The following is a 24,548-nucleotide window of genomic DNA, read 5'->3' as shown; positions in this document are numbered from 1 at the left end:
CCCCCCAACCCCCCCGCCTTGTTTATGTGGGCTTTTTTAACGCTCTGCCCGCGAAGCCCCGGCGCGGCTGGGCCGGGCGGCGGGCGCCTTCCCGCGGGGCGCTCCGCGGGCTGTCGGGCGCGGCGGCGGGCGGGGGGCGAGCGGCGGCGCCGGTGCCGAGCACGTTGGGGCGGCGGGGCCGGAGCGCCCCGACGGGCTCCGCGGGCTGCGGCGGTGCCGCCGGGGCAGGGCCGGGGGCACAAGCACCGACGGAGGGAGGTAGGTCGCGGCCAGCCGCTCCCCTTCTTCTCGCAGCCCCTTTAATGCCCACCTCTGCCCTTGCGTCCCTCACCCCACTGCTCTCCGGTCCCTTCCCCCACCCTTTGTTTTTCACCACCTTCGCCTCTTCAGAGCCCCCTTCCCCACCTAAGTCCCCCCGACCGGTGCTCTAAAGAGCCTGCGGCCCCGGGAAGGGGACACACAAACACCCCCGCCCAGCTCCGTCCCGGCGCGCCCCGTCTTTTTTACACGTCTCGGCGGAAGCGGAGATGCTGAACTCAGGCAGCCCGGCTGGTACCTGGAGGCTTTCCAGCTCGCAGCCCCGCTCGCAGCGGGAACGCAGCCCGCTCCGCTCCGCTCCGCCGCGCCGCACTGCCGCAGCCCACCGCCTCGCACCCGCGGCGGCGGAGTCCCCGCGGCCGCCGTCTGGATTTCGTCAAGCGCGGAGGCTGCCGACTTGCCAGCCTTGCCAGGCTGGAGTCCCCTGGAAAGCCCTAGGAGCGAGTAGGAAATGGCTTTTTGGCTGTCCGCGGCATTGCTCAACATTTTTGGACGGGGATGCAGCAGCCCAGGAGCCGTTCCAGAGAACAGGACTTGGACAGCTTTTTCTGGAGTGAGCAGCGGCGGATTCGCCAGGCAGCAGCAGCCCGAGCCGCGGCAGCCGGCCCCTGCGGCTCGCCCGCAGCCCGCGCACGGTGCCCCGGCCGCCCCGCGCCCCGCGCACGCTTCCCGCGCCCCTCGACGGCCTTCTCGGCGCCTCCCTCGCACATGCGGCAGCCGCCCGGGGCGCCGCCGGCGCCGGGACCCCGCGGCCGGGCCGGACCGGCATCGCCCTGCGCCGGGCCGGGCCCCACGGACACGTCGGCGGGGCTGCGCGCACGCCGCCCTCCCGCGGCCGCGCTGCTCCGGCCCTGGACACGACGCCGTCTGCGCCGCCGCCATCCCGGCTGCCCCCGGGGGAGCGTGCGCAGCCCTCCGCGGGGACGCGGCAGGGTCCGAGCCTTGCCCGACGGGGAGGGCTGGGAAGAGCCCGGAGCTCGCCTCGAACCGGAGCGCCGGCCGCGCTTAAGCAGCTCCGGGGGAAAGGCGCGTTTGCCCTCGCCCTCTCCTCCCCGTCCCCCTTTGCTTTTTCCCGGCTACCTCGCGTGAAAAAATGTGCTCCGGCTTGGCAAAGCCTTTCCTATTGTTTCCTAGACAAACAGAGCCGGGCTGGGAGCTGCCGTCCCGGCCGGGTCCGCCGGGGTCCGGGGCAGCCTGCGGGCGCCCGCCTCGCTGGCAGCCGGCGCCCGGCTCCGCCGAGGGTCCGCGGCGCGGGGGGGCCCCGGGAAGCGGCGCTTCTCCCGCCCCCTCGGGGCTCCCGGCCCCCGTGAGCAGCGCCGGGGCCGGCACAGGGCAGGTGGGGCAGGGGGACCCGCAGCTGTGGGGCAGCCCCGCTCCCCTCTCGCCGCCTTCCCCCTGGTTTGTGCCCAGCGGGGCTGGGGGCGACGGCGAGGCGGGGGCACCCCCGGGCACCCCCAGCACCCCAGCTGGGCTCCCAGCTTCGTGCGTCGTCGTAGTGGCCCTGCACGGGGCAGGAGACGGGATCTGGCAAAACGAGGAGACAAATATCAGAGGTTCCTCTGTCAGCGGCTGGAGCAAAATGCGAATTGTGGAGATCTGGCTTTTAATTATGGGCCTAGAAGCGAGAGAGGAAGATCTCCCAGCAAGGGACTTCACTTTTAGCTTCTAGCTAACAATGAGCGTTTTAGAAAGGCCCTCTGCTAAACAGTGGTTTAGTCAACCTTCCTCTCAGAGCTTGAAAAAAAGTTTGAAGAAAAATGAGATCGTACAAAGCACTGGGATTTAGGAGTCCGCAAGTAAAACAGCTCTCCCAGCTTGCAGGCAGTCACCCGTGGCGCGAAATGAGACTCCTTGTTCTGGCATTGCTCTGCAGGCATCAGCGGGCCCAAGGTGTGCCAGTACGGCGGTGGTTGGGCACTGGGGCCGTCTGGCTATCTTGCCGTTATTTGCTGCTTGATGTATGGAAGATCGTTGAGGGTAATATATGTGTATTAGGTTTCACGAAAGCAGGAAGTAATAAATAGTTGAATAAAATACCTCTCCACAGTACTACGGTATCAAGCTAGGATTTGAGCGTCATTTATGTAGGCCAGAAAAGACTTGCATACCACAGACCTTGTTGGTTACTTCCAACTATATCACTTGGTCTAAAAAAGAGTGTAAAACGGATTGCCTTGTGCGAACCTTGCCTTGCTTGTGTCCTTTGTTCACCATGGCCAGAATGGCACTAGTCCTACATGTGAACTCTGAAAACTTTGATAGACTATGTTTACTTCACTTGTTTTAAAGACCCAGGCATGACTTCTGAGAGGTTATTTTTCTGTTGTTGACAACAACTGATGATAATTTGAAAGAAGTAAGCAGTCGCTTCTCCCCCCCTCGCCTTGCTCTCCTGCTTGATTCACCTCTTTCAAGTCAAAAAAACTGCATGGGCACCCAAGGGAGAGGTTCACAGGGGCTGGCTTCCTAGGTCCTGTAGTCAACAGAGAGGGATTGTTTTTTCCATGCAGAGCTTCTGAGTGCCTAAGTCGGGATCTGAAGTGTTCTCTGAAGGTCCTTATCTGATTCCTTGGAAGCACCAGTCTTTGCCTACTGAGACAGTCTGGAAAGTCCTTTAAGGAAATTTAGACTTTGCAAATACCCTCCCACCTTTAGCTCCCAGACTGGTGGAGTCTGGCCTCTTGGCCGGAAGGCTCTTAGCAGAGCAGCCGCCTGCCCTGCGCCCTGCACAGCACGAAGTGCCCTGCAAGAGCCCAGCGCTGTGCTAGGCTCGCTGCATAGCTGCTTATTCCTGCATAGCTCTAGCTATTCCCACATGGCTCAGAAGAGGCGTACAGGCTATGCTGGATGCAAACGCTTGTAAAGGGATGTGGAAGAAACCTCAGTTTAGAAAAATACTTGTGCCAGGCTTTTTCAAGATACGGAGAGTTTTTCTTTTCTTGTTTGTGCCTTTCGCCAGTGAAACCTTCAGAGCCTCCTGTTCACTGTGCAGGGCAGGTCTGCTTTTGTGGAGTCCACTGAGGAAGGGAATTAAGAACCAAGAAAAATTTCAGGAGGTCCCATCTGAACATTTAAATTCAGCTAGTGAAGTATATCACAAGGAGGAAATGATTTCCTCTTGGGCTAGCTTTGAGTCTTCCTAGGAAAGATCAGTTTCCCCAGAAGGACAGACTGCCTCACTGACAAAATTGCCACAGAAAGTATCCCGCCCTTCTCATAACGAGGATAATCACATTATTACATACCAAGATTTGCATCCCCACTACTGTCACATTGCTTTTGTAAATACAGAGCAATAGAGATTTTTTTTTTCCAAAAAAGTGGAACTCACATAAAATGAAAATATAAGTAATTTGAATTTTAAGTTGATCCAGGAGACCTAGCTTAGGTTCCATCTGCTATTTTGGAGACTAACGTTTCCTTCTTCTAGGCAAGAAATTTGGCTCGTTAATGTGGATCAACATTGCCATCCTGTGGCCAAGAGGATGAAATGTAGTGACTGGGTAGCTGACAGGAAATGAGCTTGCTAGACTGTAGTTTTCTGATAGATGTGATATTTTTATGTCTTGAAAGAGTTCTTTATTTGATTTACAGTAGTAAATCTTTTTCCCCTGCCACAATGCTTTCTCTCTAGTTCATGTATCAACATTTTCTAAAACATGTTTCCACTGACGTTCTGGATATTGATTTTAGTTTGGCTTCAACAGCAGTCAATGGAACCACTCTTGGTAAAAAGCCCCAAGCTTGGCAGCGAGGACTTGGAAGACTGGTTCCTTGGCAGTAAACGCTCTTCTGATGTTCCTTTCCTAAAATTTATCATTAAAGCACACAACAGAGATATCAAATCTCAATCAGACTCTGTGGTTAGAGTAGATGCAATGAATTACAAGTAGCACTTTGGAAATACATGCCATCACCTGGATTTACACCAGTGTATTCATGGGGCTGCAGTCCCCCCGTACCCACACAGCAACAGTGTTAAGTCCACTTCAGCAGAGCTTCTCCAGACTTACTCGTTGTGTAAAAGATGAGTTAGCTTTGTGTTTTCTCTTTCTGTGCTGCATGACTTGCGTTGAAAACTCTGGAAAAACAATACATTGGCGGAGAGATCTGCCTTTTCAGACAGAAAAGGCAGAAGGAAATTTGGCAGACAGCAAGGTAACATTGTCTTGTGGATCTTGGGAACGTAGTAGTCAGATCAGTAAAGCAGACCATGGGAATTCTTTCACGATTTACAGTGGGCTATTTTATCTGAAAAATTACAGGATATAAATGTGATAAAAATGAGAAAGGAGGCTGAAGCCAAGGGAATTCTTTGATGTCCAGGAGTCTGTTATCAATGGGAGACAGATACGTAAACACATGGCAATTATTGCTAATTGAAGAATCAGGCAAAATGGCTTGTCTGCTGGAATGTCGTCAGCCAAATTTCTGAAGTTGTTTGTACATATTTTTTTGGGCTCATAGTTTGTAAGTCTTCTAATCCTGCTTCTGAGACCTTCATGTTTTATTGTAGTATCGAACACTTTTTGCTTTGCAGAAGACCACAGCCTATTCCACATGTTGGTTGAGGAAAGGGGGACTAGGTCAGAAATACTGCTTGGCATGCGGTAATCATTTAACTCCTGTCCAACACTGGCATAGTCTTAATAACGAGATGCACCTACGTGCTTTCCTGTCTCAGAACCAGGAGGGTGAATAGAAACTGTCCAGGACCTTTGAAAAGTAGTCCCTGTCTTGGCACATCATCCTCTTATTTACTCCTTGATTTGAGTGTCGGATCAGAGGCTCTTCTGTACGGTCTTTATTTAATCTATATTGGCTTTGGGCCAAATTCAGTTTCTATTAAAATCACTAACAACACATCCATTGATTTCAATGGGAGCAGGGGCTGTAGGAGCTTTTCCTTTGGAAATTACCTAGCAGGCTGGTTGAGGGTTTTGAGCAGAAATGTGATTAGATGGCACGAAAATTACAGAGATGCTTATTTCTGGTTTTGCCACTTTGACGCTGGTGCCTTATGATTATTTGCTTGAAAGCTGAAATTTTCTCAAATAATCTATGCCTCTTCACACTGTTAGGGGAAAGAGATGCTCTGTGAATAGTAACACTGGCCTACAGTCTGTCATACATTTATTCTGCTAGAAAATTTCAGTGCAAGTTTTAGGCAGCATGTCTCTTGATCAAGGATATTCTTGCTAAATATGAAGTAAACACTACTGTATTCATACTGTATTTAGTAAACTAGATATATGCACATGTAAATGGCAAAAGGAACATCACTGATGATAGTACTGTTTGTAATAAAAGTAGCTTTTAAATATGTTTTTTCTCCCATAAAATTGTCTTGCAGCTAAGAAGTTAGAACTTCTTGCATAAAGCCGTTGCACCCTCACAGGCTCGTGTGGGGCTACTGCAGCTGTGCAGGGGGGTTCGGCAGGCTCCGGCCCGGAGGCTGTGGTGGGCACCGGAGCTGGCCGCAGCCGCGCGCGCCTCCCTTCAGCTCTGTGCCCAGCATAACTTCCAGGCTCCACAGGGTGAGGCGCAGGACCCGGCTCCTCCCGCTGTCGGTGTGGGGAAGAGGTGGCGGTGCCCAGCTGCATTCCCCGTCCAGGGGTCTGGCTCTGGCCCTGTGCACCTCGCGGAGGTGCCGCGGTGCAGGGCTGGGTTGCCAGGGCTGTTCCTCGCCGCGGTGCTCTGCAGAGGGCCTGTACGCTGGCCTGGGGCACCGGGGTCGCTGCGAACGCTCACATCTGTTACCAGTCTGTTAACTAGCTTATTCTTCCTTCTTTCTGTTCCAGCTGTTGATAGCCATGGGTACTTCCCCAAGGATATTCCTGATCCTGGGATGTTTCTTCACAGGTAATATTGCTCAGTCTTCTAAACCTCCCCAACCCTGCTCCTTTGTAAATCCATGTTTAAGTTTGCTTTCTTTGCGTCTACAATAACAAATGCCAAACGGTTGGCAGCTGGCTACAGCCCCCGTTCTTCTGGCCTTGTCTTTGGTAGCTGAGACGAGAACTACTGAGAAGACAGTAGGACGTTTGCTAGCCCGTGCCAGCTACTTGGCACCTCTACAGCTCCTATAACCTCCCGCATGGTTTGCCTGCCTTCACAGGGAAAACAGGCCTGTGTACCTACAGCTGTCCTGGCCCTGCCACCCTGGAGTTTCTCCAGCAGCATGGTGCAGAGGAGGCTGCCTGTGTGGGCTCCCTGCATCCTCCCGCTCCCCGCCACATAACCACACTCGCTGGGCTGCCTGTCGGGCCGGCCACATCTGCCGAGCGAATGGCGGTAGGAGGGGAGGGCAGGATTGGCCACAGGGTGCCAAATATAGAAAGGGCCTGTAGACTGAGATAACATGTGCAAAAGTGAGAAACGGGTTTCAAAGCAAGTCTGGATGCCTACAGCCAGTTTATTGCACAGAACCCACTTTCACACCGTGGGCCTAAATGCCTTTTTATCATGGACTCCCGTATGGGTTTTGTGCAGGGTATTTGATAGACTGAAACAGCAAATCTGTCTCCCTGGTGAATTCTGTTTTCTCTCCTTCTGTGGGGCTTAGGATGTGGATCCTCTAATTTTTCTTCTGGGAGTTGGACCTCTACCAGCCCACCTACAAATTGCGTAGGCTTGAGAATCTGATCCTATAAATCTAGACTGCATCTGAAAAGCAGTGCCATCTACAACATCTAGTTCCGTGAATTACAGTTTTATTTGGCTATAAACTTTCTGCACATTTTGGCTGGGCGTAGACCTGATACATGAAGTTTGGAGCTGAGCTCCTGCTCCAGCCCTTCGCAGAAATAGAAGCCAGATGTAAAGGGCAGGCATTGGCCTAGAGAAGTGGCTTCTAAATTTTGGACTGTCAATGGTGAGCTTCCTTGTAGGCTCACAGAACTGCTGATTTCCTGACCATTACTGTAAGGATCTGTAGACCAGCTTGTAAAATGCCAGGGAACCAGGGAATCCCAGCGTTGGCTGGGATTCACTGGCCTGCAGCAATCGGTGCCCACATTTGGGGCCGGGAAGCTGAGGTGTGGATTAGAAGCCATCTCTAACTTCACCTCGTCTTTCACCTCCTGATTTGCCAAACCAAACTCAGCAAGCAAGCATTTCTCTACTTTGCATTTCAAAGGAAGCCATTTGCCCTTCATTGGGAAGAGCTCTGGCTTTTAACAAAGGCAAATGTCCTGAGATATCAGTGTGTCAGAAATCATGAAAGTGTCTGCTATGGATCTGTTCTTCATTCTGTCACATCCCTGTGCAGAGGATGTTCTGTGTGTTCATATGCTATGTGTTCCATTCTTTTTGCAGGACCATTCCTAACATTTTGCCAGCTTCCTCTGCCAACTATTGTTCCCAGTAGAAACAAAATGGTCGTACAGCTGAATTCCAATTTCACACTGAAATGCTCTGGAGACAGCGAAGTGAGCTGGCAGTACCCAGTGATTGAGGGAAGCCACAGGATAGACATCAGACACGAAGAGAACAACAGTGGCCTCTTCGTGACAGTGCTGGAAGTAGGAAATGCCTCAGCCGTGCATACGGGCTTGTACGTTTGCTATTACAACCACACTCAGGTGGAGGATGGGGAAGTGGAAGGGAAGGACATCTACATCTATGTGCCTGGTAAGTTGGGGAGGTCACAGCAAAACTCACAGGTTTGAACGGGAGGGCTGTAACGTGGATGTTTAGAAGACACCTAATAGCGGCAATTTGCTGTGAGGTGAAGATGACACCCGTGGCCATTTCCTAACATGTAAATCAAGAGCAGTCCCTCTGAGTCTATGCATGCATGCCTCTCTCTTTCTATTTTTTTCCACCTCTCTGGTAAGAGTTTTAGTTCTCAGGAAGAGGGGTGAATTCACAACCTCATAGCCTGAAGTCTCCTGACCACCAAAGCTGGGCAAATTGGCCGTGGTGGCCAGGGCAAGCCGCAGCTCAGCTTGGAGAAGCTCTGCGAGAGAGTGCTCAGACCTCATGTCTCCCAAGGCCTGGCCCCCGCACTCGCAATTCCCCGCAGAATAACGCTGATGCTGGTTGTTTCAAAGGAGACTTTGGTGGACATTTTGGGACTTTTACTGAGCAAACCAGTACCATGTTTGACACAAAAGCAGTCGCCAGATGCTAAAGGCCATTTCTCATTTTTAGCCTGAACAAGGCTTGAACTGGCAATCAGAAGAGAAAAAGGAATTTCTGACCAAACACTTGCCGGAAAGTGCCCGTGTGTGCACAGGGCGCAGGAAGCAAGGCGATAAATAAAGCAGCAGAGTTGTCTTGGCGTAGCTGTCACAAAAGATGTCAACACAAGAAATTTTACTATTGGCCAGTCTGATGGAAGATCAAAAATATGGTGTTTCCAAGCATCATTTCTCGCAGTGCCCTATAATTTTCATAGCAAACACAGCCTTCCTTGTCCCCATGCCACCTTTCCCTTTAGTAATGGAAAATCACTTGGACCCAGAAGAAACAGCATCCCTTATTTTTACAAGTACCAATCACCAGCTTTGCCCTCCCACCTCTTTGTTCTGCTTGCAAATTCCTTTAATGGCTTTCTGTGCTGGTGATGGGATCAGCATCTTTTTTGTGGTTGCCAAGATAGGCACCCAGGCTAAGCCGTGGCCCACGGCCTGCCTTTGTAAAGTGCTGTCGAGATGTTTCCTGGGCATTGGCTGGAGCTCAGGGGATGAGTGGCAGAACTGCAGGATCGCAAAAGATGAGGCTAGTGAATTTGCAGTAAATATTTTGAACAGGAAATGAAGGAATCAAGAAGAGACTGCAAATTATCCCGTAAAGCTTAAACACATTGCAAAGGAAATGATGTCTGAAACTGCGAGGAAGATGGTGGAAGGGGAAAAAGGCCAAGCATACCAAAGGGATCTTTTAAGCCTATTTTGCCACAGTATGAAGTTTGTGCATTCATGACATGTGATTTGACTGAAGTGATTCTTCCAAGATTTCCTCTACATTTCCCACAATGAACTTGAAGTGTCAGTATTCGTTCTTGAAGCAATAACAGGTTTCAGCAGAGGCTTTGGCATGTGTATCTCAATTTCCAAACAGCGCCAAAAAAAAAACACCAAGAGATTTTGATGATGTTAAACAGTCTTGTAGCCCACTTAACTCAGAGCTTTCCATATAACAAAGGAATATAAAGGCAAGAGACAGAAGATTCCTTCAAGAAGAGTGGTTTTTTTGCTTCAAATTTTAAATGCCTCTAGATTTCAGCCTACCAGATTTGCAGGGCAGAGACACCCTGTAATTTCCTCTGCTCACTAAACATCAAGATGTCAGAAATGCAGAAACATGTATTTTTCTCCAAATTATAGAGAATGTTTCTGTTCCCACCGTAAAGCCTGTCTTTACAATTGTTTTTTCCTGCAGTGAATTAGGAGGGCAACGGACGGCAGCAACCCACTTTAACCAAGGCAGATTGCTTTGAGACTTCGCACAATATCCCAGTTTCACTAAAAGCACACACAGAACTAAGCTAGGTGAATCCCGTCTCTGTTTCAAATTACACTGGGAAAATAAATGCACGGAGTTGGCAGAGCGTTTGGAAGGGAGTGCTGTGTTTGGAATATTGCTACAAAGAGCCTGCCAGGGCAGCACAAATTCTCTTGTTGGCAGGATTTGTATTGCTATTTATTACATTTCATTATAAAGCTTTGCTCAGAAGCGTCAGGCTAGCAGAGATTATTTGTTCATTTCAAACAGCCCAATTTAGATAATTTGAGGCGTGTAGTTCTAAAGTTTCATATGTTATGCGATTATGTTTTAAATTCAGAATGGGCATTGGTTGGGTAGGAAAGCTGGCATCTATTTTGTTGGTTTTTTAAAAAAATACAAGCGTCAGGTGTTTGTTTGCTTTTCTATGGTTGAACATCATATTTTGGAAACCACATGGTATGACTGTAATTAGCTGTACCTCATAGCCATAATGTTAGACATGTTAGAAATGCATAAAGATATACTTATTAACTTGAAGTTATTTTTGATGAAATGTGGCTTTAACGGTGTTAGCCATAAACAACTCCAGACTGATTTATACTTTTTCACTTTAAAAATGATTTTTTTCTAGAAGTGCTTACATACCATGTAGGGGACAGCTAATATTACCAAAGGAAAAAAAAAATCTAACTGAAGAAGAAGAGGAATGAGCTATGCCAATAAAAGGCAGGATCTTTATTTAATAAATATTTTTAATGCAGTGAAGATTATACCTGAGTGAAAATCTTGTATCATAAAAATAGGATGTTTAAGTCCAAATTCTGCCCTAAAGTCCTTGCTGCGCATATATCTTGACAGAGTTGTCTGTGATAGAGAAAGGGCATTCATCTTTACTTTATTCCCCAGCAATTGCACAAACATTTCACACCCGTTAGTGATTTTTCTTGCATTTTGTCATTTAATATCCTTTTGTCCTCTCCATGGGAATATATCAGAACCAGGTCTAAGGGGAGTAATAATTCTCAGCTTTTTTTCTTGGAGTCCTTCGCAGTTCTCCTTTTGCCTCCTGAACTGTCACAACGGAGGCTTTTCCTGTGTCATGCTTGGGTTGAAAGTCTCACTACAGGTCACGTCAGAGAGCGAAAATGAGATACTACATACCATTTAGCATGCCTTAACTGCAGTCTCTGGAGACGTGGTGTGACAAACTGTACTAATTTGAGTTGAGATCTATAACTGGTCATTGATATCCTTGTTCTTGTGTATGGACCTACTACAACCAAGACACTGTAAAACCCCTCCTTGTTTTTCACAGATCCAGACATGCCTTTTGTTCCTTCCATACCAGAAGATCAGTTCATCTTAGTAGAAGAAGGTGATCCTACCATTATCCCTTGTCGTACAAGTGACCCAAATGCTCAAGTGACTTTAATTAACAGTTTAGACAAGGCTGTCCATGCTTTCTACGACAGCAAGCAAGGCTTCATTGGGAATTTTCCTGCAGGCTCATATACATGCAAAACAACAGTTAAAGGCGTGGAGTTCAAGTCAGAAGAGTTCCTCATCTATATTTTAAGAGGTATTTATTTTGGTTCGTTTAAAAAAAAAAGAAGTAATAATATTCAGCTCAGTTCTTTTCTCATGCTGAGCATCCCAGGATTCAGTGCAGGCTCAAAATCTACCCTGGAAGCCGAGTATAAGCTGCTTCCCCCACGCTGAGCTTCTTGCTCCTGTGCTCATATTGCCAGTAGTGCCTGAGCTGGGCAGGGTACGCTAGCTTGGATATGTGTCTGCCTAGTGCCGTTGTCTTCATGATAGCTACAGTACCGACCTACTCTGAATCGCTTTTGAAAATTGGCCCAAGAAATCTCATCTCAGCAGTTGCATAGAGTTTTGATGAGAATAAAATGTCCTTAACTTCACCTCATCTCCCAAACTGTTGCAAGAAAAATCTTCTGCAATATATGCATTTTCCTCCTATTTGCTTAAATGAAACTTAAAAGACTGGTGTTTCTCAGTGGCTTCATGTCTTGGGACTCTGGTAGTCTGAAAAACTGCAAGGTTCAAATATTTTGGAAACAAGGTTTTTATTGGTCAGCAATTGATTCTCAAAGTCAGTCACTGATTAGCAAAAAGGGAAATTGCTTTTGTACCAAGTGTGTTTTCACAGGGGCAACCTACCTTTTGAGATAGGAACTTCTAATTGAAATTTTATGCATGGATCATTTCTTTGTGGAATTGAACTTGATGCCTGTAAACTTTGTGCTTTAAATACACAATGTCTGGGTAACTGTTAATAAGCTAAGAAGGGATCATCTTCTGTTTTCGTTTATATCTCTGTAAATCAGAAATGCTTTCATTGAATTTTCCAGGGTAGCTCCTCAGTAGAGGAAGTGAAATGGAAGTTTACCCCTGAAATCACACCACGCAAAAACTGCATACTGTTTCAGACTAAATCTGCTCGCTCTCTCTCTCTTATCTTTAGCTACTTCACAGCTGCCGGTTGAAATTGAAGCTCTTAAAACTGTCTACAAAACAGGCGAGACCATTGTGGTAACTTGTGTGGTCTTCGACAATGAGGTGGTTAATTTACAATGGAATTATCCTGGGAAAGTGGTAAATATCTCTCTTTTTTTTGGTTTGAATGATTGTTTTTACTTATTAGGGAAGAAGGTGGGGTTGTAAAATATTCTTCTCTTTTCTGATTGAATGAGGACAGCTGAGGAGAGAAAAAATAATTTCTTCTATTTTCAGTTATCACAAAAGAGCGTCGGTGCCAAAAGTTAGAGTTCACTGTTAGTAAGTATGCCAAGCATGAAAGGAAGGTGAGGTGTGACTGGGAGTACGTGTGCCGAGGAGAAATGCTGTCTCTCAGGTCTTGCCCTTAGAAAGCTTTCTGGGACAAAAAGAGAAATGTTGTGGAAATAGATTTAGAAGTGTGTCTGACATCTGTGTATAACTCTGTTGCTGAAGTACAGGTCTGAGCCTTTAAAATGGCGCTCTTAAACCCTGCGTTCTTGGGCATAATAAAGGACAGTGAAGAATCAAGTTCATAGTCTTAACTGTTCTTCATTGTGCAGGTGTAAATTAAAATGACTCTTACAGTCAGTGTAGGTACCTACTAATAAGAACTTCCTAATAAGAAAGCCTTAAAATTTTTGGACACTCTCACAAATTTTCAAACTTTCATACCATTCTTCTACAGTGAAAATTTCTATTCAGTGAGGCTTGATTAGAGCCAGCCAGGTCCCCTGCCAATGGAGAATTTCAGCATGTCCCACATAAAAACTCTGGTAACCGAAGAGATGGAGTAGTTGAAGTCGCTACCTAATTGTGATCCCAAATCATAGCTTTTATTTAAATAAGTTAAGAACCCAATAGAGAAAATGATTTGAGAAGGTTTTGTTCTATTTTCCACATTACACAGCATAATCTCTGCTATTTGCTGCCATTCAAAACTATCCCAAGCATATTTTTTATTCCAGTCTCCCATAATAACCTCGTCTATCATTCTCACCATCCTTGTTCTCACCAGAGTCTCCTCCCTGCCACTAAATTATTTTCATTTTGAGAGCAGACAGAACATAGCATCCAGCAACTGGTCACTTTTGGTCTGGTGGAGAGCATAAAAATCCACCTTACTTCTTGGGAACTAAACAAAGAAAATTCAGAATAAAAACCTCCTGCTTTTCTGTTTGAGGAGAAGGTAGCATAAGCAATAAAATGCTCTTTCAGGCTGTTCACACAAATTTTGGATGGCATTTTATTTTGAGTGAACAAAATACGAGCTCTCAAACTCCTCAGCCTTTTGTGGTTCTCCCCAAAAGGGTGTATTCTTATGGACGTACTTTTTGTGCCTGTGGCTGAGAACGCATCCCCAACTGAGTAAGCAAGTCTTCTGCCATACGAGGTTTAGATCATTGCTCTCACTCTAGTGGCATCATAAATCCTCAGTGCTCTGCTTTCAGCTCAGTTACTTAAGCTTTTTTTTCCTTTTCCAAACTACAGAAAGAAAAAGGTCTGATAAAACTTGATGATATCAAAGTCCCATCGCAGAAGCTGGTTTACACCTTGACCGTTCCTGAGGCATCAGTGAAAGACACAGGGGATTATGAATGTACTGCTCGGCATGCAACCAAGGAGGTTAAGGAAAATAAGAAAGTAGTCATTACAGTACACGGTATAGTCTGTTTTTAGTGTTCAAAAATTATTAACATTTTGGAAAATATCATTCTTGAAATATGCTGCACAATGTTATTTACGCAAGGCTTTATCATTTACAGACAAAGGATTCATTCATCTGGAGCCTCAGTTCAGCCCTTTGGAAGCTGTCAACCTACATGAAGTGAAGCATTTTGTTGTTGATGTGCAGGCATATCCAGCTCCAAAAATGTACTGGCTGAAGGACAATGTGACTCTGATTGAAAATCTTACTGAGATTGTTACTAGTTCAAACAGAGTCGAGGAGACAAGGTAAAAAATATCCTTATGGATCTCACTTTGCCATAATGACTCGAGTGTTTCTCCTCCAGAAGCCTCAGCACCACTCCTGCTTTCTCTTTCCTCTGCAATCGTTGCTTCTTCCTCAATAGCATTAAAAATCCATTCTTTTTTTTCTATTCTAAAGAGTAATGCCTCCTTTTATCCTCTTGATAACATTAACCTCTCCAAACTGTAGAAATCTTAGCTTCTCGGTACTAATCCTCTTCAGTCTCTCCATAATGTCTCCATTCCAAAAATTTCTAGCTATTTCCAATAATATCAGGTACTTTGTCAGATCCATACAGGATATAATAATGCTCACTTGTTTTTCAGTTGTATTTTGGTAGTCATTTACTGTTTGAATAATGATTTTAGAGTAACAATACGGTAGAAATGCCAAATGTTGACACATTATAATCTCCACATAGCTAGATTATATGTTGTATTGAAGTGGAATTTTTTTTATGTCTACTTTAAAGATACAAACAAAACCTCTTGGTTCTGCAGGTTTCAAAGTATATTAAAATTGATCCGGGCCAAGGAAGAAGACAGTGGGTACTATACTTTGGTTGCTGAAAATGAAGATGAGATTAAAAGATACACCTTCTCATTGCTAATACAAGGTAAGGATTCCCAAAGCCTTGCTCACAAGAAGCGATGGCACATGACAAACATTTGAGGTACTTAACCATGGGGTAAACACTGAGTATTGGATTGCCTGGAGTCTTGAAACAAGAAAGGCGTCAATTGGTGTGTCTGGAGCGGGGTGTGTGTGCCGAGTCCTTGGAGTGTTCAAGTCTGATCCTGGCTTTGACTTCTGCACTGGCTTTGTGCCAAAAAGAAACTTTATCCTCCCGTCTAAGTTATTCCAGCTGACGGCGGGAACCATAGCTCATTAGTGTGACGTGTGGACGTGGCATAGCCGCAGCACTTCCTTTGCATGGCTCTAACCTAGGATCCACTCTCTGAGCTGTGTCTGGGTCTCCTGCCGTCACTAGGCTGTTGGTCAAACAATACCTGTCCTGCTTTATTTGAGATTTCAAGCTGGTTTTGTACACCCTAACAAATATCTTAACACACTCCCGATTCATCCCCAGTTCCAGCCTTAATCTTAGACCTGGTGGACGATCACCACGGCTCAGCAGGGGGGCAGACCGTGAGGTGCTTGGCGGAAGGGACCCCGCTTCCCGACGTGGAATGGCTGGTTTGCAAGGACATTAAAAAGTAAGGAGAGCAGGTGCCATGCTGTCTCAAATTGTGACTGGTTTTGTCCTTGACTAGTCTAGTACTGTTAGTTATCATACCACACTTTCCTTATCAAGGGCCAGTAAACTATAAATCTGATTTGTCTTTTTAGAGGCAAGTTGCTTATACTTAGAGAGAGGTTGTCAGTGCCCTTCCTATTGTTTGCATCCTGTAGGACACAAAGCATTGATTCAGCAGGTTTCTCTAAAAGTTTTGTGTCCAGTGAGTGAACTCATCAGATTTCACAGTCCCAGTTTGAATAGGGATCTATAGGAGTAGATGTCTCTCCATTCAGGGAGTTCTTATCATTTCACAGATAGACCAGTCTGTCTCATTAACACTGTTGTGCTCTTCTAAATTTTCACTTCTTTTAATTGATTTCCCCCCAAATGATACTTTTCACCTTCAAAGCCATTCAGACATGCAGAGTAATTATTCCCATACGTCTGCTAGTTCTAGACTGATCCCTTCTATAGCCTTTGGGAAGCTGGACTTTTGCTGGGAAATTACACACCTGTATCCCTTTCTTCAGGGAGAGGGAGACCACACATGAAATGAGGCTAGCAGCCCTGGGCATCTCCTAACTATGTTCTGCTGTTACTACGCTAAAATTGCTCACACTCTGGTGGGACGATTGTCCTCCTAGCCCTGCCCCAGCTCCCTGTGCTGCACTAAGCATTCAGCATGATATAGTCTGGGAGAAATAGAAGTCCATTCAGTGCAAAACTCTATGGGATATATAGTGGCACCAAGGTCTGTCTATATCCATACCTGAGGCCAATATCCATTTCCATTGTTATTCTTCTCTGTAGATGCAGCAATGACACCTCATGGACTCTTTTGACTAACAATATCTCTGATATACACATGGAAGCTCATCTGGATGAGAAAAACATGGTGGAAAGCCAGGTGACCTTCCAGAAGGTAGAGGAAACCCTGGCTGTTCGATGCATGGCAAGAAACGACCTTGGTGCTGTTACTCGAGAACTGAAGCTCGTGGCTCCCAGTGAGTTAACTTTGTCACTTCGGTGACATTAGAATACTGATAAATAAAAACATGGATTTGCTGCAATTGAAAAGAAATGAAAATGGATTTTTTTCTACCCTGGGACATCTGAGAATGAGGCATTCTGCAGGTCTTTATTGTGCATCTGTTTTTCACTTATTATGCGGTTCCATGATTCATTTTAACATTTTATTACCATTCACTATGGGAGGTTCTTCTAGAAGACCTCTGTGTTTGGTCTTGAAACAGGAAGGCAGAGTTGCTCTGGGCTGGGAATGACTTTACGGTCACTAGTCCCAGGAACTGCTCCTGTCACATCTGCTGGACACAGGAATTGCAGTGGTATGGGAGGTGGGTTTCTTGTACATGTGTCAAGCTCCTCAAGGATCAGGAGGCAAATATCGTCTGTCTTTTTATTCCACAGCCTTGCGATCAGAGCTAACAGTGGCTGCCGCAGTCTTAGTACTTTTAGTGATTGTGATAATTTCACTGATTGTGCTGGTCATCATATGGAAACAGGTAATGTAGAAATAAAAATGTTTCGGTTTGGATGCTGAGCCCACCTGGATTTTGATCTACTCTGAAATCAGGCACACGACTAACATTTGGTTTTGCATTCATTGTGCTTTGCAGAAGCCAAGGTATGAGATAAGATGGAGAGTCATTGAGTCTATTAGCCCCGATGGCCATGAATACATTTATGTGGACCCAATGCAACTGCCTTATGACTCCAGATGGGAGTTTCCTCGAGATGGGCTAGTGCTTGGTAAGTTTCCTCTAAGGGACTAATCCAGTTGCCTGGGGAGAAGGACGATTAAGGGCAACTCTGAAGTCTCTGCTACCAGGATTTCTGATGTAACTCATGGCCGTGAAGTCCAGAGTCTCTCTGTGTCTATCTGTTCTCCTTAGTTCTCCTCTCATAGCTTCTCTTCTCCCTTTCTTTTCCACATTTGACAAGTCTGCCATCTCTAACACCTGGGCTTTACACCTCTTTCTTCCTCCCTCTACTTTATTGCTCACATCCAGGCTGCTGCTTCTATGTTTCCAGCAGCTCTCTTGCCAGAAAGGAGGAATACTTTCTCATCTACTAATAATAATCTCTTTCTTTACTTCTTTCTCTCTGCCCTCTCTGCCCAGCTCCTCTCCAGTGCTTAGATAATCCATCTGTGGAGATAAATTTGCCACCTCTAAGTACATGTGTGCCCCTCTAGGGACACGTCCATGTCATGGAGCACTGTGTGGAGCCCCAAAGCTAATACTGGCTGCTCTCGGAAACCAGCACCAAAAAGTGCTGTGAGCGTGGCTCTGCAGGCGATGCCAGTGAACGCTGCTGAGAAGCCGCGCGGCTTGTGTTGCTCACGTCCTGGGGCAAGGAAGATTCTCTCCCCACTGCTTTCTGTTGAGCCACCTGGATGTGCTCCAAATAGTCCTTTCTTTCCCTTTTTCCATTGACCACCTCTGCTTCACCTCATCAGGTTCAAACTCCCTGAGCCTGCCTTCACAGCTCTGCCTCTTCCCACCTGTCCGAGGGCACCTCCCTTCACATTGCCCCTTGCCTGGTCCTCTCTCGCAGTGGTGTGGCCTTTGAGCCCCATACGCTGGTGCCTCCGGGCCTCCATTCCAGCTTTCTGCCACATGCCCCACATGCATCAGGCCTGCCTCAAAATGGCTTGTGCCACCCCTCCCACCACCAAATTCCAGCTTCGCGACTCACTTCTGCTGAGGCACCCAGAAGAAGTGAATCAGCTTTTTTTTGTTTGCAAGACATTCATGTATTTATGTGCAGAAGCCAAGCGAGATCTGGAAACAATTATGTAGTTCTATTAAAAATATTTTTAAAATTATTAATCCATGAAGTACATGTATCATTGCTGAGTAACTGCATAATCTTATTTTTGTGAATGCTGTCCTTCCTCCTTCCCCCTCTGGTTTTTGCTTTGTTGTTCCTGCATTGTATTTCATATATAATACAGTTAATGATTCTTCAGGGCTGGCCCAATCTATCATTTATATCAATTGAAAGTAATAGATAACTGCAATGATTGTAAATAATTGTAATGGTCTATCCAGGTAGTGCTTTACATACTTATGACAACCTTCTCCTGCATGTATCTGTGCTCAAGCTGTATACATAAAATACAGGAGAAGAAAACTGAAGGATGTTTTTGTTCGATATATTTTAAGGAACGTGTTTCCTTGGTGTACTACTTCTCCATCATACAGAAAGAATTAATGTTAATTCTTGAAAGAAGTGGCACAAAAATTTCTGGTTCAGGAACAATGTCCTTTAATTAAATTCACGTTGTTAATTGAAAACTAGAAGAGGGCGGATATTTAAAGGAATTATTTTATTACAACTCAAACTTTAATTACATGCCTAAAAGGATTTGTCACATCTGAGTTGTTAATAGACCACCACTATGATTTTGTCTCCCTATGACTCATAAGGACCAGTTTACTTCAATGCCTTCCTGTTTACAAGTATATCCACAACAGTAACTGCTTTAAAAACTAGTGCTACATATTCTTTTAGCAGTTTCTTCTTGACACAGTTAATATATATCCACCCGGCAGTTTTGCCATATGTAATGCCTTGTCTCAGGCTGCTGGGGACCTGTTTTGTTTCTGGGTCTGATGGTTTTGGTTTGCCTGGGTTTTCTGCTATTGAAGCGGGAGACAGCAGCAAAGGAGTTGCACCTTTAGCTCAGGGGGGGCTCTGAAGCATCGAGGATACAAGCCATTTTGGCTCGTTCAGATGAGCACTTCCCGTTGTAGCTGTGAAAGCCAGCTGGCATTGCTTTGTTCTTCCAGCTAGTAGTGCCTGGAGAACAGCGCTGTGTTAAATGCCAACTCTGAGCATCGGCTAGCTGCAGTTTCAATTGATAAATCTGGGTTACACTGCAAATTTCCCTTCGCTATCCCTGCTCCACAAAGTGCATAGGAGCCTGCTGCTTAAAGCGCTAAGCAACCTGTGCAACATGTAGGGACAAGAAAGCTTGTAATGCAGTGAGCTGCTTGTATGCCACTGCCTTCTCCCGGGACGACTGCCGCTGCCGAGGTGGAGTGTCTCGCTGTCCCCGCGCGGGACCTCCTCCTTCAGTGGGACAGCAGAGGGCAGGGTGTCTTGAGGATGAGCTCCCTCCCTACTGTTTTTCAGGACTTATGGATTACAGTAGAAAGGTGGCAGACTCGCTCCCTTTGCTTCCCAGGGAGTCACCCATTTGTCACGGGGGCCTTAGTAAAATGAAACCCTGGTCTAACAAATGGGATCAGATCCGTCCCAGTTTGCAGCTTGTAAAAGGCAAGTTAGTTATACAGCATTTAGCAATGTGGTACCCAGTTTCTTGTGAGTCTAGAAACTGGATGTAGATTATAAAGCCTGTCACTTGTTGCCTTTAGTATCGACCAAGAGGGCAAGGATTGAAGTTGAAGGCTTATTTAAATGCGCTGATCATCACAGCTCCATTTTAACCAGAGAAGCATCCACTTGAGAAGGCTATGTCTCGAACAAATTCACAGACTTCACGTTTCTATTTGCATTGCCCAGAGCAGAAAAATGGCATCTCTTGGGCAATCTCAGCAGAGTAGCTCTGTGGATAGACACAGAGGCTCAACTGAAAATAGCCCCCAGTATGGTTCCTCCACTACTTTAATGAGCCTAGTGTTACTGGTCTCTGGGCAGTCCCTCTGTTACAGAGAAATAGCACTGTTCTCTGAGAAGCGGATAAAGGTGGAGCCTTTATATTAAGAAAAGTAAAACTTGGTATAATTTTGGGCTACAGTCAAGGCCTCCACGAATGCGATGAAGCTTGTTGCGTTATAGATGTATCCAACCCCCGAGCAGTCAGCTTCCACCGGGCTCCAAATTTCAAGTGTAAAACATGTGGGGTCAGGCCAAAGTATATGGAGAGGGGTGAAAAGGGGAAATAATAATAGCTGCCTGCTGCTCAGGAAGTGCTCTCACTGCCTCCACATGCTCCCAGACACGGCTGAGGTGCTCGGGCAGGAGATGTGCGTCTCATGCTCGATTGGCAATATGGACTGGGGAGGAATTGGCTTGTGAAGACAAGAAGATCAAGGAGCCTCAGCAAATGCCATCACTTTCTGAAGGGCTGCATCCTGCCATGTGGCTCCCAGATCTTCGCTCTGAAAAATTTCAGGGGCCAAATTTCAGACTCAGGTTGTTTGAATTAGTTTGAAAGTTGGTGGGAAGCTTTCTCCCATCCTGACTGGGAAGAGTAACCTTTGGAGCACAAGAATTTTGAAAAGAAATTGCGTATTTTTCTGTGTGCATGACAAACTACACTGTCATAACCTCGGAGAGGTTTTTCAGTGGTAACACAGCTAAGCATGCTTTAACCATTTCTTGTGCCTGTTAACGATGCAGATTTTTTTTTTTTTTTGGCTGAAAACATCCTGCTGAAAGTGTATATACGATAAAAGTGTGGACTGTAGCTTGAGGATAACAGAAACATGTGGTATTTCATGCCAGATAACACCTTCAAAAGTGTAGGAGATGGCAAGTTCAAATTGCGTACAAATGTCAAAGACAAAATGCTGTATTTCTCCATAGTAAAAACCACTACTTATTCTCCCTGTGTTGGAGGTTCAAAAAACAACATAAAATAAAACAGCAAGCTCATCAGGAATATGATAATGCCCTGGCATCTGGAGTTTATATACGGGTTTGTTCACTGAATAAACATTGCCTTAATGAACTTGCTTTTCAATATGGAACCTATGAAATACAGTATTTTGGAGTATGTTTGTGCAGTTCATATTTCTCTAAAATCTGGCTCAATCTGTACACAGTTCTTCTGCACACTGTATCCATAACAGAAGACAGGATATGATAATCCAAAATTTTTGTCTAAATGGATTTGTGGAAAGAGTAAAGTGTGTATAAACATTGGCTGGTTTATTATAGCACTTGGAAATTTGCAATAAAATTTATTCAAGCATATGAAACACACTTGTACATTAAACTTCAGAGGAGTTTCCCCTCATATGTGATCAACATGTATTTCAGCTTCTTTCAGATCACTGATGGCCCTGATTTTATATTCCTAAATATGTTGCTGATTCTCTTTAGTCTATCTGACTGCTAGATGTATTTAACATTGGTGTAACAGTCTAATACATAGCTAAAAGGTCCAGTTCAGATCTTAAGGGCACAACTGAAATGTAGTTGGATATTGACTGAGGCAGGACAGTCAAATTAAACACAAGAGAACTGATATTTAGAAAGGGTAAAGTGAGGGAATTAGGGCAGAGTAGGAGACAAAACTGAATGAAAGCAGTTGTTTCTCAAAGCTCCTTCCTTTAGACTCCCACATGCAGATGTGCTCCCGATGTTTGCTTGTTTGCTTTTGTTCAGAAATTGCATTTAATGACAGCATTTGTTTAAAATATATTTGCCTTTTCTGCTTAACAACAACAGTAATCATAATACCCATGGTCTGGGTAGAGGAGTGTGCTCATTCCACAGGGGAATCACGACCTATAGAGGAATGGCAGCAGGAAACGAGATGAGTCACTGTTGATCTCTGGAATAAATAACGGTCTCTGTTGTGTTCAGGTCGAATCCTTGGTTCTGGTGCATTTGGAAAAGTAGTTGAAGGGACTGCATATGGATTGAGCCGCTCTCAACCAGTGATGAAAGTAGCTGTGAAAATGCTGAAACGTAAGTTACCTTCGTTCCATTGCCCAAGCTGGGTAGTGCATGTTTCCACGTGGTTACTTAAGCATTGCTTGTGTATACATAGCTTCTCCTTATTTGAAGTTGAAAATAACCTGCAGGATGACTCGAATTTGAAATTATATCTTAGATTTCTTCATGACATTTGCAATTTTTTCAGGCAGTGTCCAGCCTTTTGAAAATATCAGAGGTTTGATTTTAGCTGTGTGGGCTGTAACACTCGTGATAACGCAGCAAGTTCAGAAAAAAAATAAAATAATCATGAATATTTCTGATATCGAATTAAAGCAATGCAGCAAAGCAGAAATAGTCAGGTCTCATGTGATACTCTTCTGTCCACTGAAGATTACCCAGTTCATCACAGCTAAGAACCTGCTGTAGTGATTCTGGAAGGAATATGAAATGAATATCAGCCACATCAAAATGAATACCAAGCACAGGGAGATATTACATGATGAGATGTTGATGATAAAAGTAATGCTATAAATAATTCTGGGCTTTTCTCAAGTCCATTTTATATTGCGAGGATGGCAGTATGGGTCTTGTACACATAAGATGCTACAAATAGAGGCTGTGCCAAGTGTTGTGAAAAGAATGGTGTGATTTGACAGAAACAGCTTTCTGTCACTTTGTGCTCCTCAGGTCTTTAAATGTCTGGCTTCTAGTTAGTGTTGGAGCATGAAGTCCAGTAGTTCACAGAGCAGCTCTACTTTATTTCATCTGCTAGGAGTCATTTCAGCAATCAGGTGTCACCAGGGAGTATTAATACTTCGCTGTGGTCTTTTTCTGCAAGCAGCCTTCCTTTGCCCAGGAGTGGGTTGCCTTACAGTGCACTTACACTGTCAAGCCAGTTGCTCTTGGTGTCACACCAGAACCATATGAATCACACAGAACGCAAGTCGGTTTGCACCCAAGGTCTGCTTTTTGGTGGGGACAAATTAGATATTTGCTGCTGAGGTCCAGATGCTACCTACAGTATGGACAAGAACCAGTTTGCAACACTTGGCCCAGGAACCACCCTGTGGTGTGGAGATGAGCAGCTTGCAAAGTGGCTCTGGGCTGCGGGGGGAATCCACCGACGCCTGGGAAAACAGCATCCCTCAGACTGGTGCCTGAGATGTTCACTGGAAAGGGGCAAACAGACTGGGTCAGCTACTGAGCTGGGTCAGACAAGCCCCTTGTTAGTGATTTGTGAGTCCTTTCCAAGTCTTACAGAATTCCCTTATCAAATAAAGGACACAAACAATCTTCTTCAAGAGACCATGGCATAAATGTTCTAATTAGGCAAGCGACGTGTAAAAATTACTTAGCTGGATAGAGCTCATTTGTTTTTGTAAAAAAAGTGAGCGTTCTCTCTGAGTGGCTGGTGTGTTTTTTCAACAGCTACAGCTAGATCCAGTGAAAAACAGGCACTCATGTCTGAATTGAAGATAATGACGCATCTCGGGCCTCACCTGAATATTGTGAATTTGCTTGGAGCTTGTACAAAATCAGGTGGGTTTGGCTGACACGAAATGGAGGTTTGCTGTGGAGCCACTGTTCACTGTTTAACAATCACACAAATGTCAGGCAAAGCATTTTAAAAATATATATAAATAAAAGGTTTTTACGAACCTGCTTGCTATCTGGTAGCAGTTACAATCATAACTGTAACTGTTACAGTCATAACAGTAAATAATAATCTGTATATTTTATGTATTATTTTTGGATTTTTTTAAAACTCATCAATGTGTTTTTTTGCCTTATTTCATTAGGTCCTATTTACATCATCACTGAATACTGCTTTTATGGTGATTTGGTGAACTATTTGCATAAGAATAGGGACAATTTCCTGAGCCGACACCCGGAGAAGCCAAAGAAGGATTTGGACATCTTTGGAATGAACCCAGCTGATGAAAGCACAAGAAGGTGGGAAACAGGACAAAAACTTGTATGGCCTGCAATTTAAGGGAATGTCATTGCTAACCCTTATTCCTTTCCTCTTATTCCTTGTGCTATAGCCATGATTAATGATTCTCACTGGACTTTCATTTATCAGCTTTCACAGATCTGGGAAGGTTTCAGCACTTTTCACTCACTCTTCCTGACATAGGTCCCAGATCCAGGCTCTCCTCTCTTTCCCATGTGCGGGGACACCCTGCAGCCCCCCAGCCCTGCACGTCCACTGTAGACACACCAGTTGCTCACCAGCCTTCTCTCTAATCTCTAGTAAACGCACGTACTACTGGGAGCACACAACATACAGATTTTGCAGACTTTCCAAACAAATTCCTCTCTGCCCAAGGCAGCATAAGAGATACATGGATCAAGAGAAAAATCGTACAAAATTTGTGTGTTCTTCTGCTT

The 24,548-nt window shown here is 45.4% G+C and overlaps 1 protein-coding gene across 2 annotated transcripts in view; it reads left to right on the top strand.

The window, feature by feature from the left end:
• The window catches only part of PDGFRA (platelet derived growth factor receptor alpha), a 36,602-nt gene that overhangs the window by 454 nt on the left and 11,600 nt on the right, over window positions 1-24,548 (top strand). For both annotated transcript variants that reach the window (XM_026093746.2, XM_064511148.1), the window contains exons 2-15: window positions 6,120-6,180; window positions 7,636-7,950; window positions 11,087-11,350; window positions 12,257-12,387; window positions 13,780-13,951; window positions 14,055-14,244; window positions 14,761-14,876; window positions 15,351-15,477; window positions 16,311-16,504; window positions 16,929-17,023; window positions 17,138-17,270; window positions 22,083-22,187; window positions 23,586-23,696; window positions 23,957-24,110. In XM_026093746.2, coding sequence (XP_025949531.1) covers window positions 6,132-6,180; window positions 7,636-7,950; window positions 11,087-11,350; window positions 12,257-12,387; window positions 13,780-13,951; window positions 14,055-14,244; window positions 14,761-14,876; window positions 15,351-15,477; window positions 16,311-16,504; window positions 16,929-17,023; window positions 17,138-17,270; window positions 22,083-22,187; window positions 23,586-23,696; window positions 23,957-24,110 — 2,156 coding nt within the window. In that variant the 5' untranslated portion in view covers window positions 6,120-6,131. The remainder of the gene's footprint in view (window positions 1-6,119; window positions 6,181-7,635; window positions 7,951-11,086; window positions 11,351-12,256; window positions 12,388-13,779; window positions 13,952-14,054; window positions 14,245-14,760; window positions 14,877-15,350; window positions 15,478-16,310; window positions 16,505-16,928; window positions 17,024-17,137; window positions 17,271-22,082; window positions 22,188-23,585; window positions 23,697-23,956; window positions 24,111-24,548) is intronic.

This window comes from Dromaius novaehollandiae, chromosome 4, assembly GCF_036370855.1.
Source record: "Dromaius novaehollandiae isolate bDroNov1 chromosome 4, bDroNov1.hap1, whole genome shotgun sequence".
Classification (NCBI taxonomy): Eukaryota; Metazoa; Chordata; class Aves; order Casuariiformes; family Dromaiidae; genus Dromaius; species Dromaius novaehollandiae.
The sequence above is the reverse complement of the archived record's forward strand: the minus strand, read 5'-3'. Positions and strand labels throughout refer to the sequence as shown.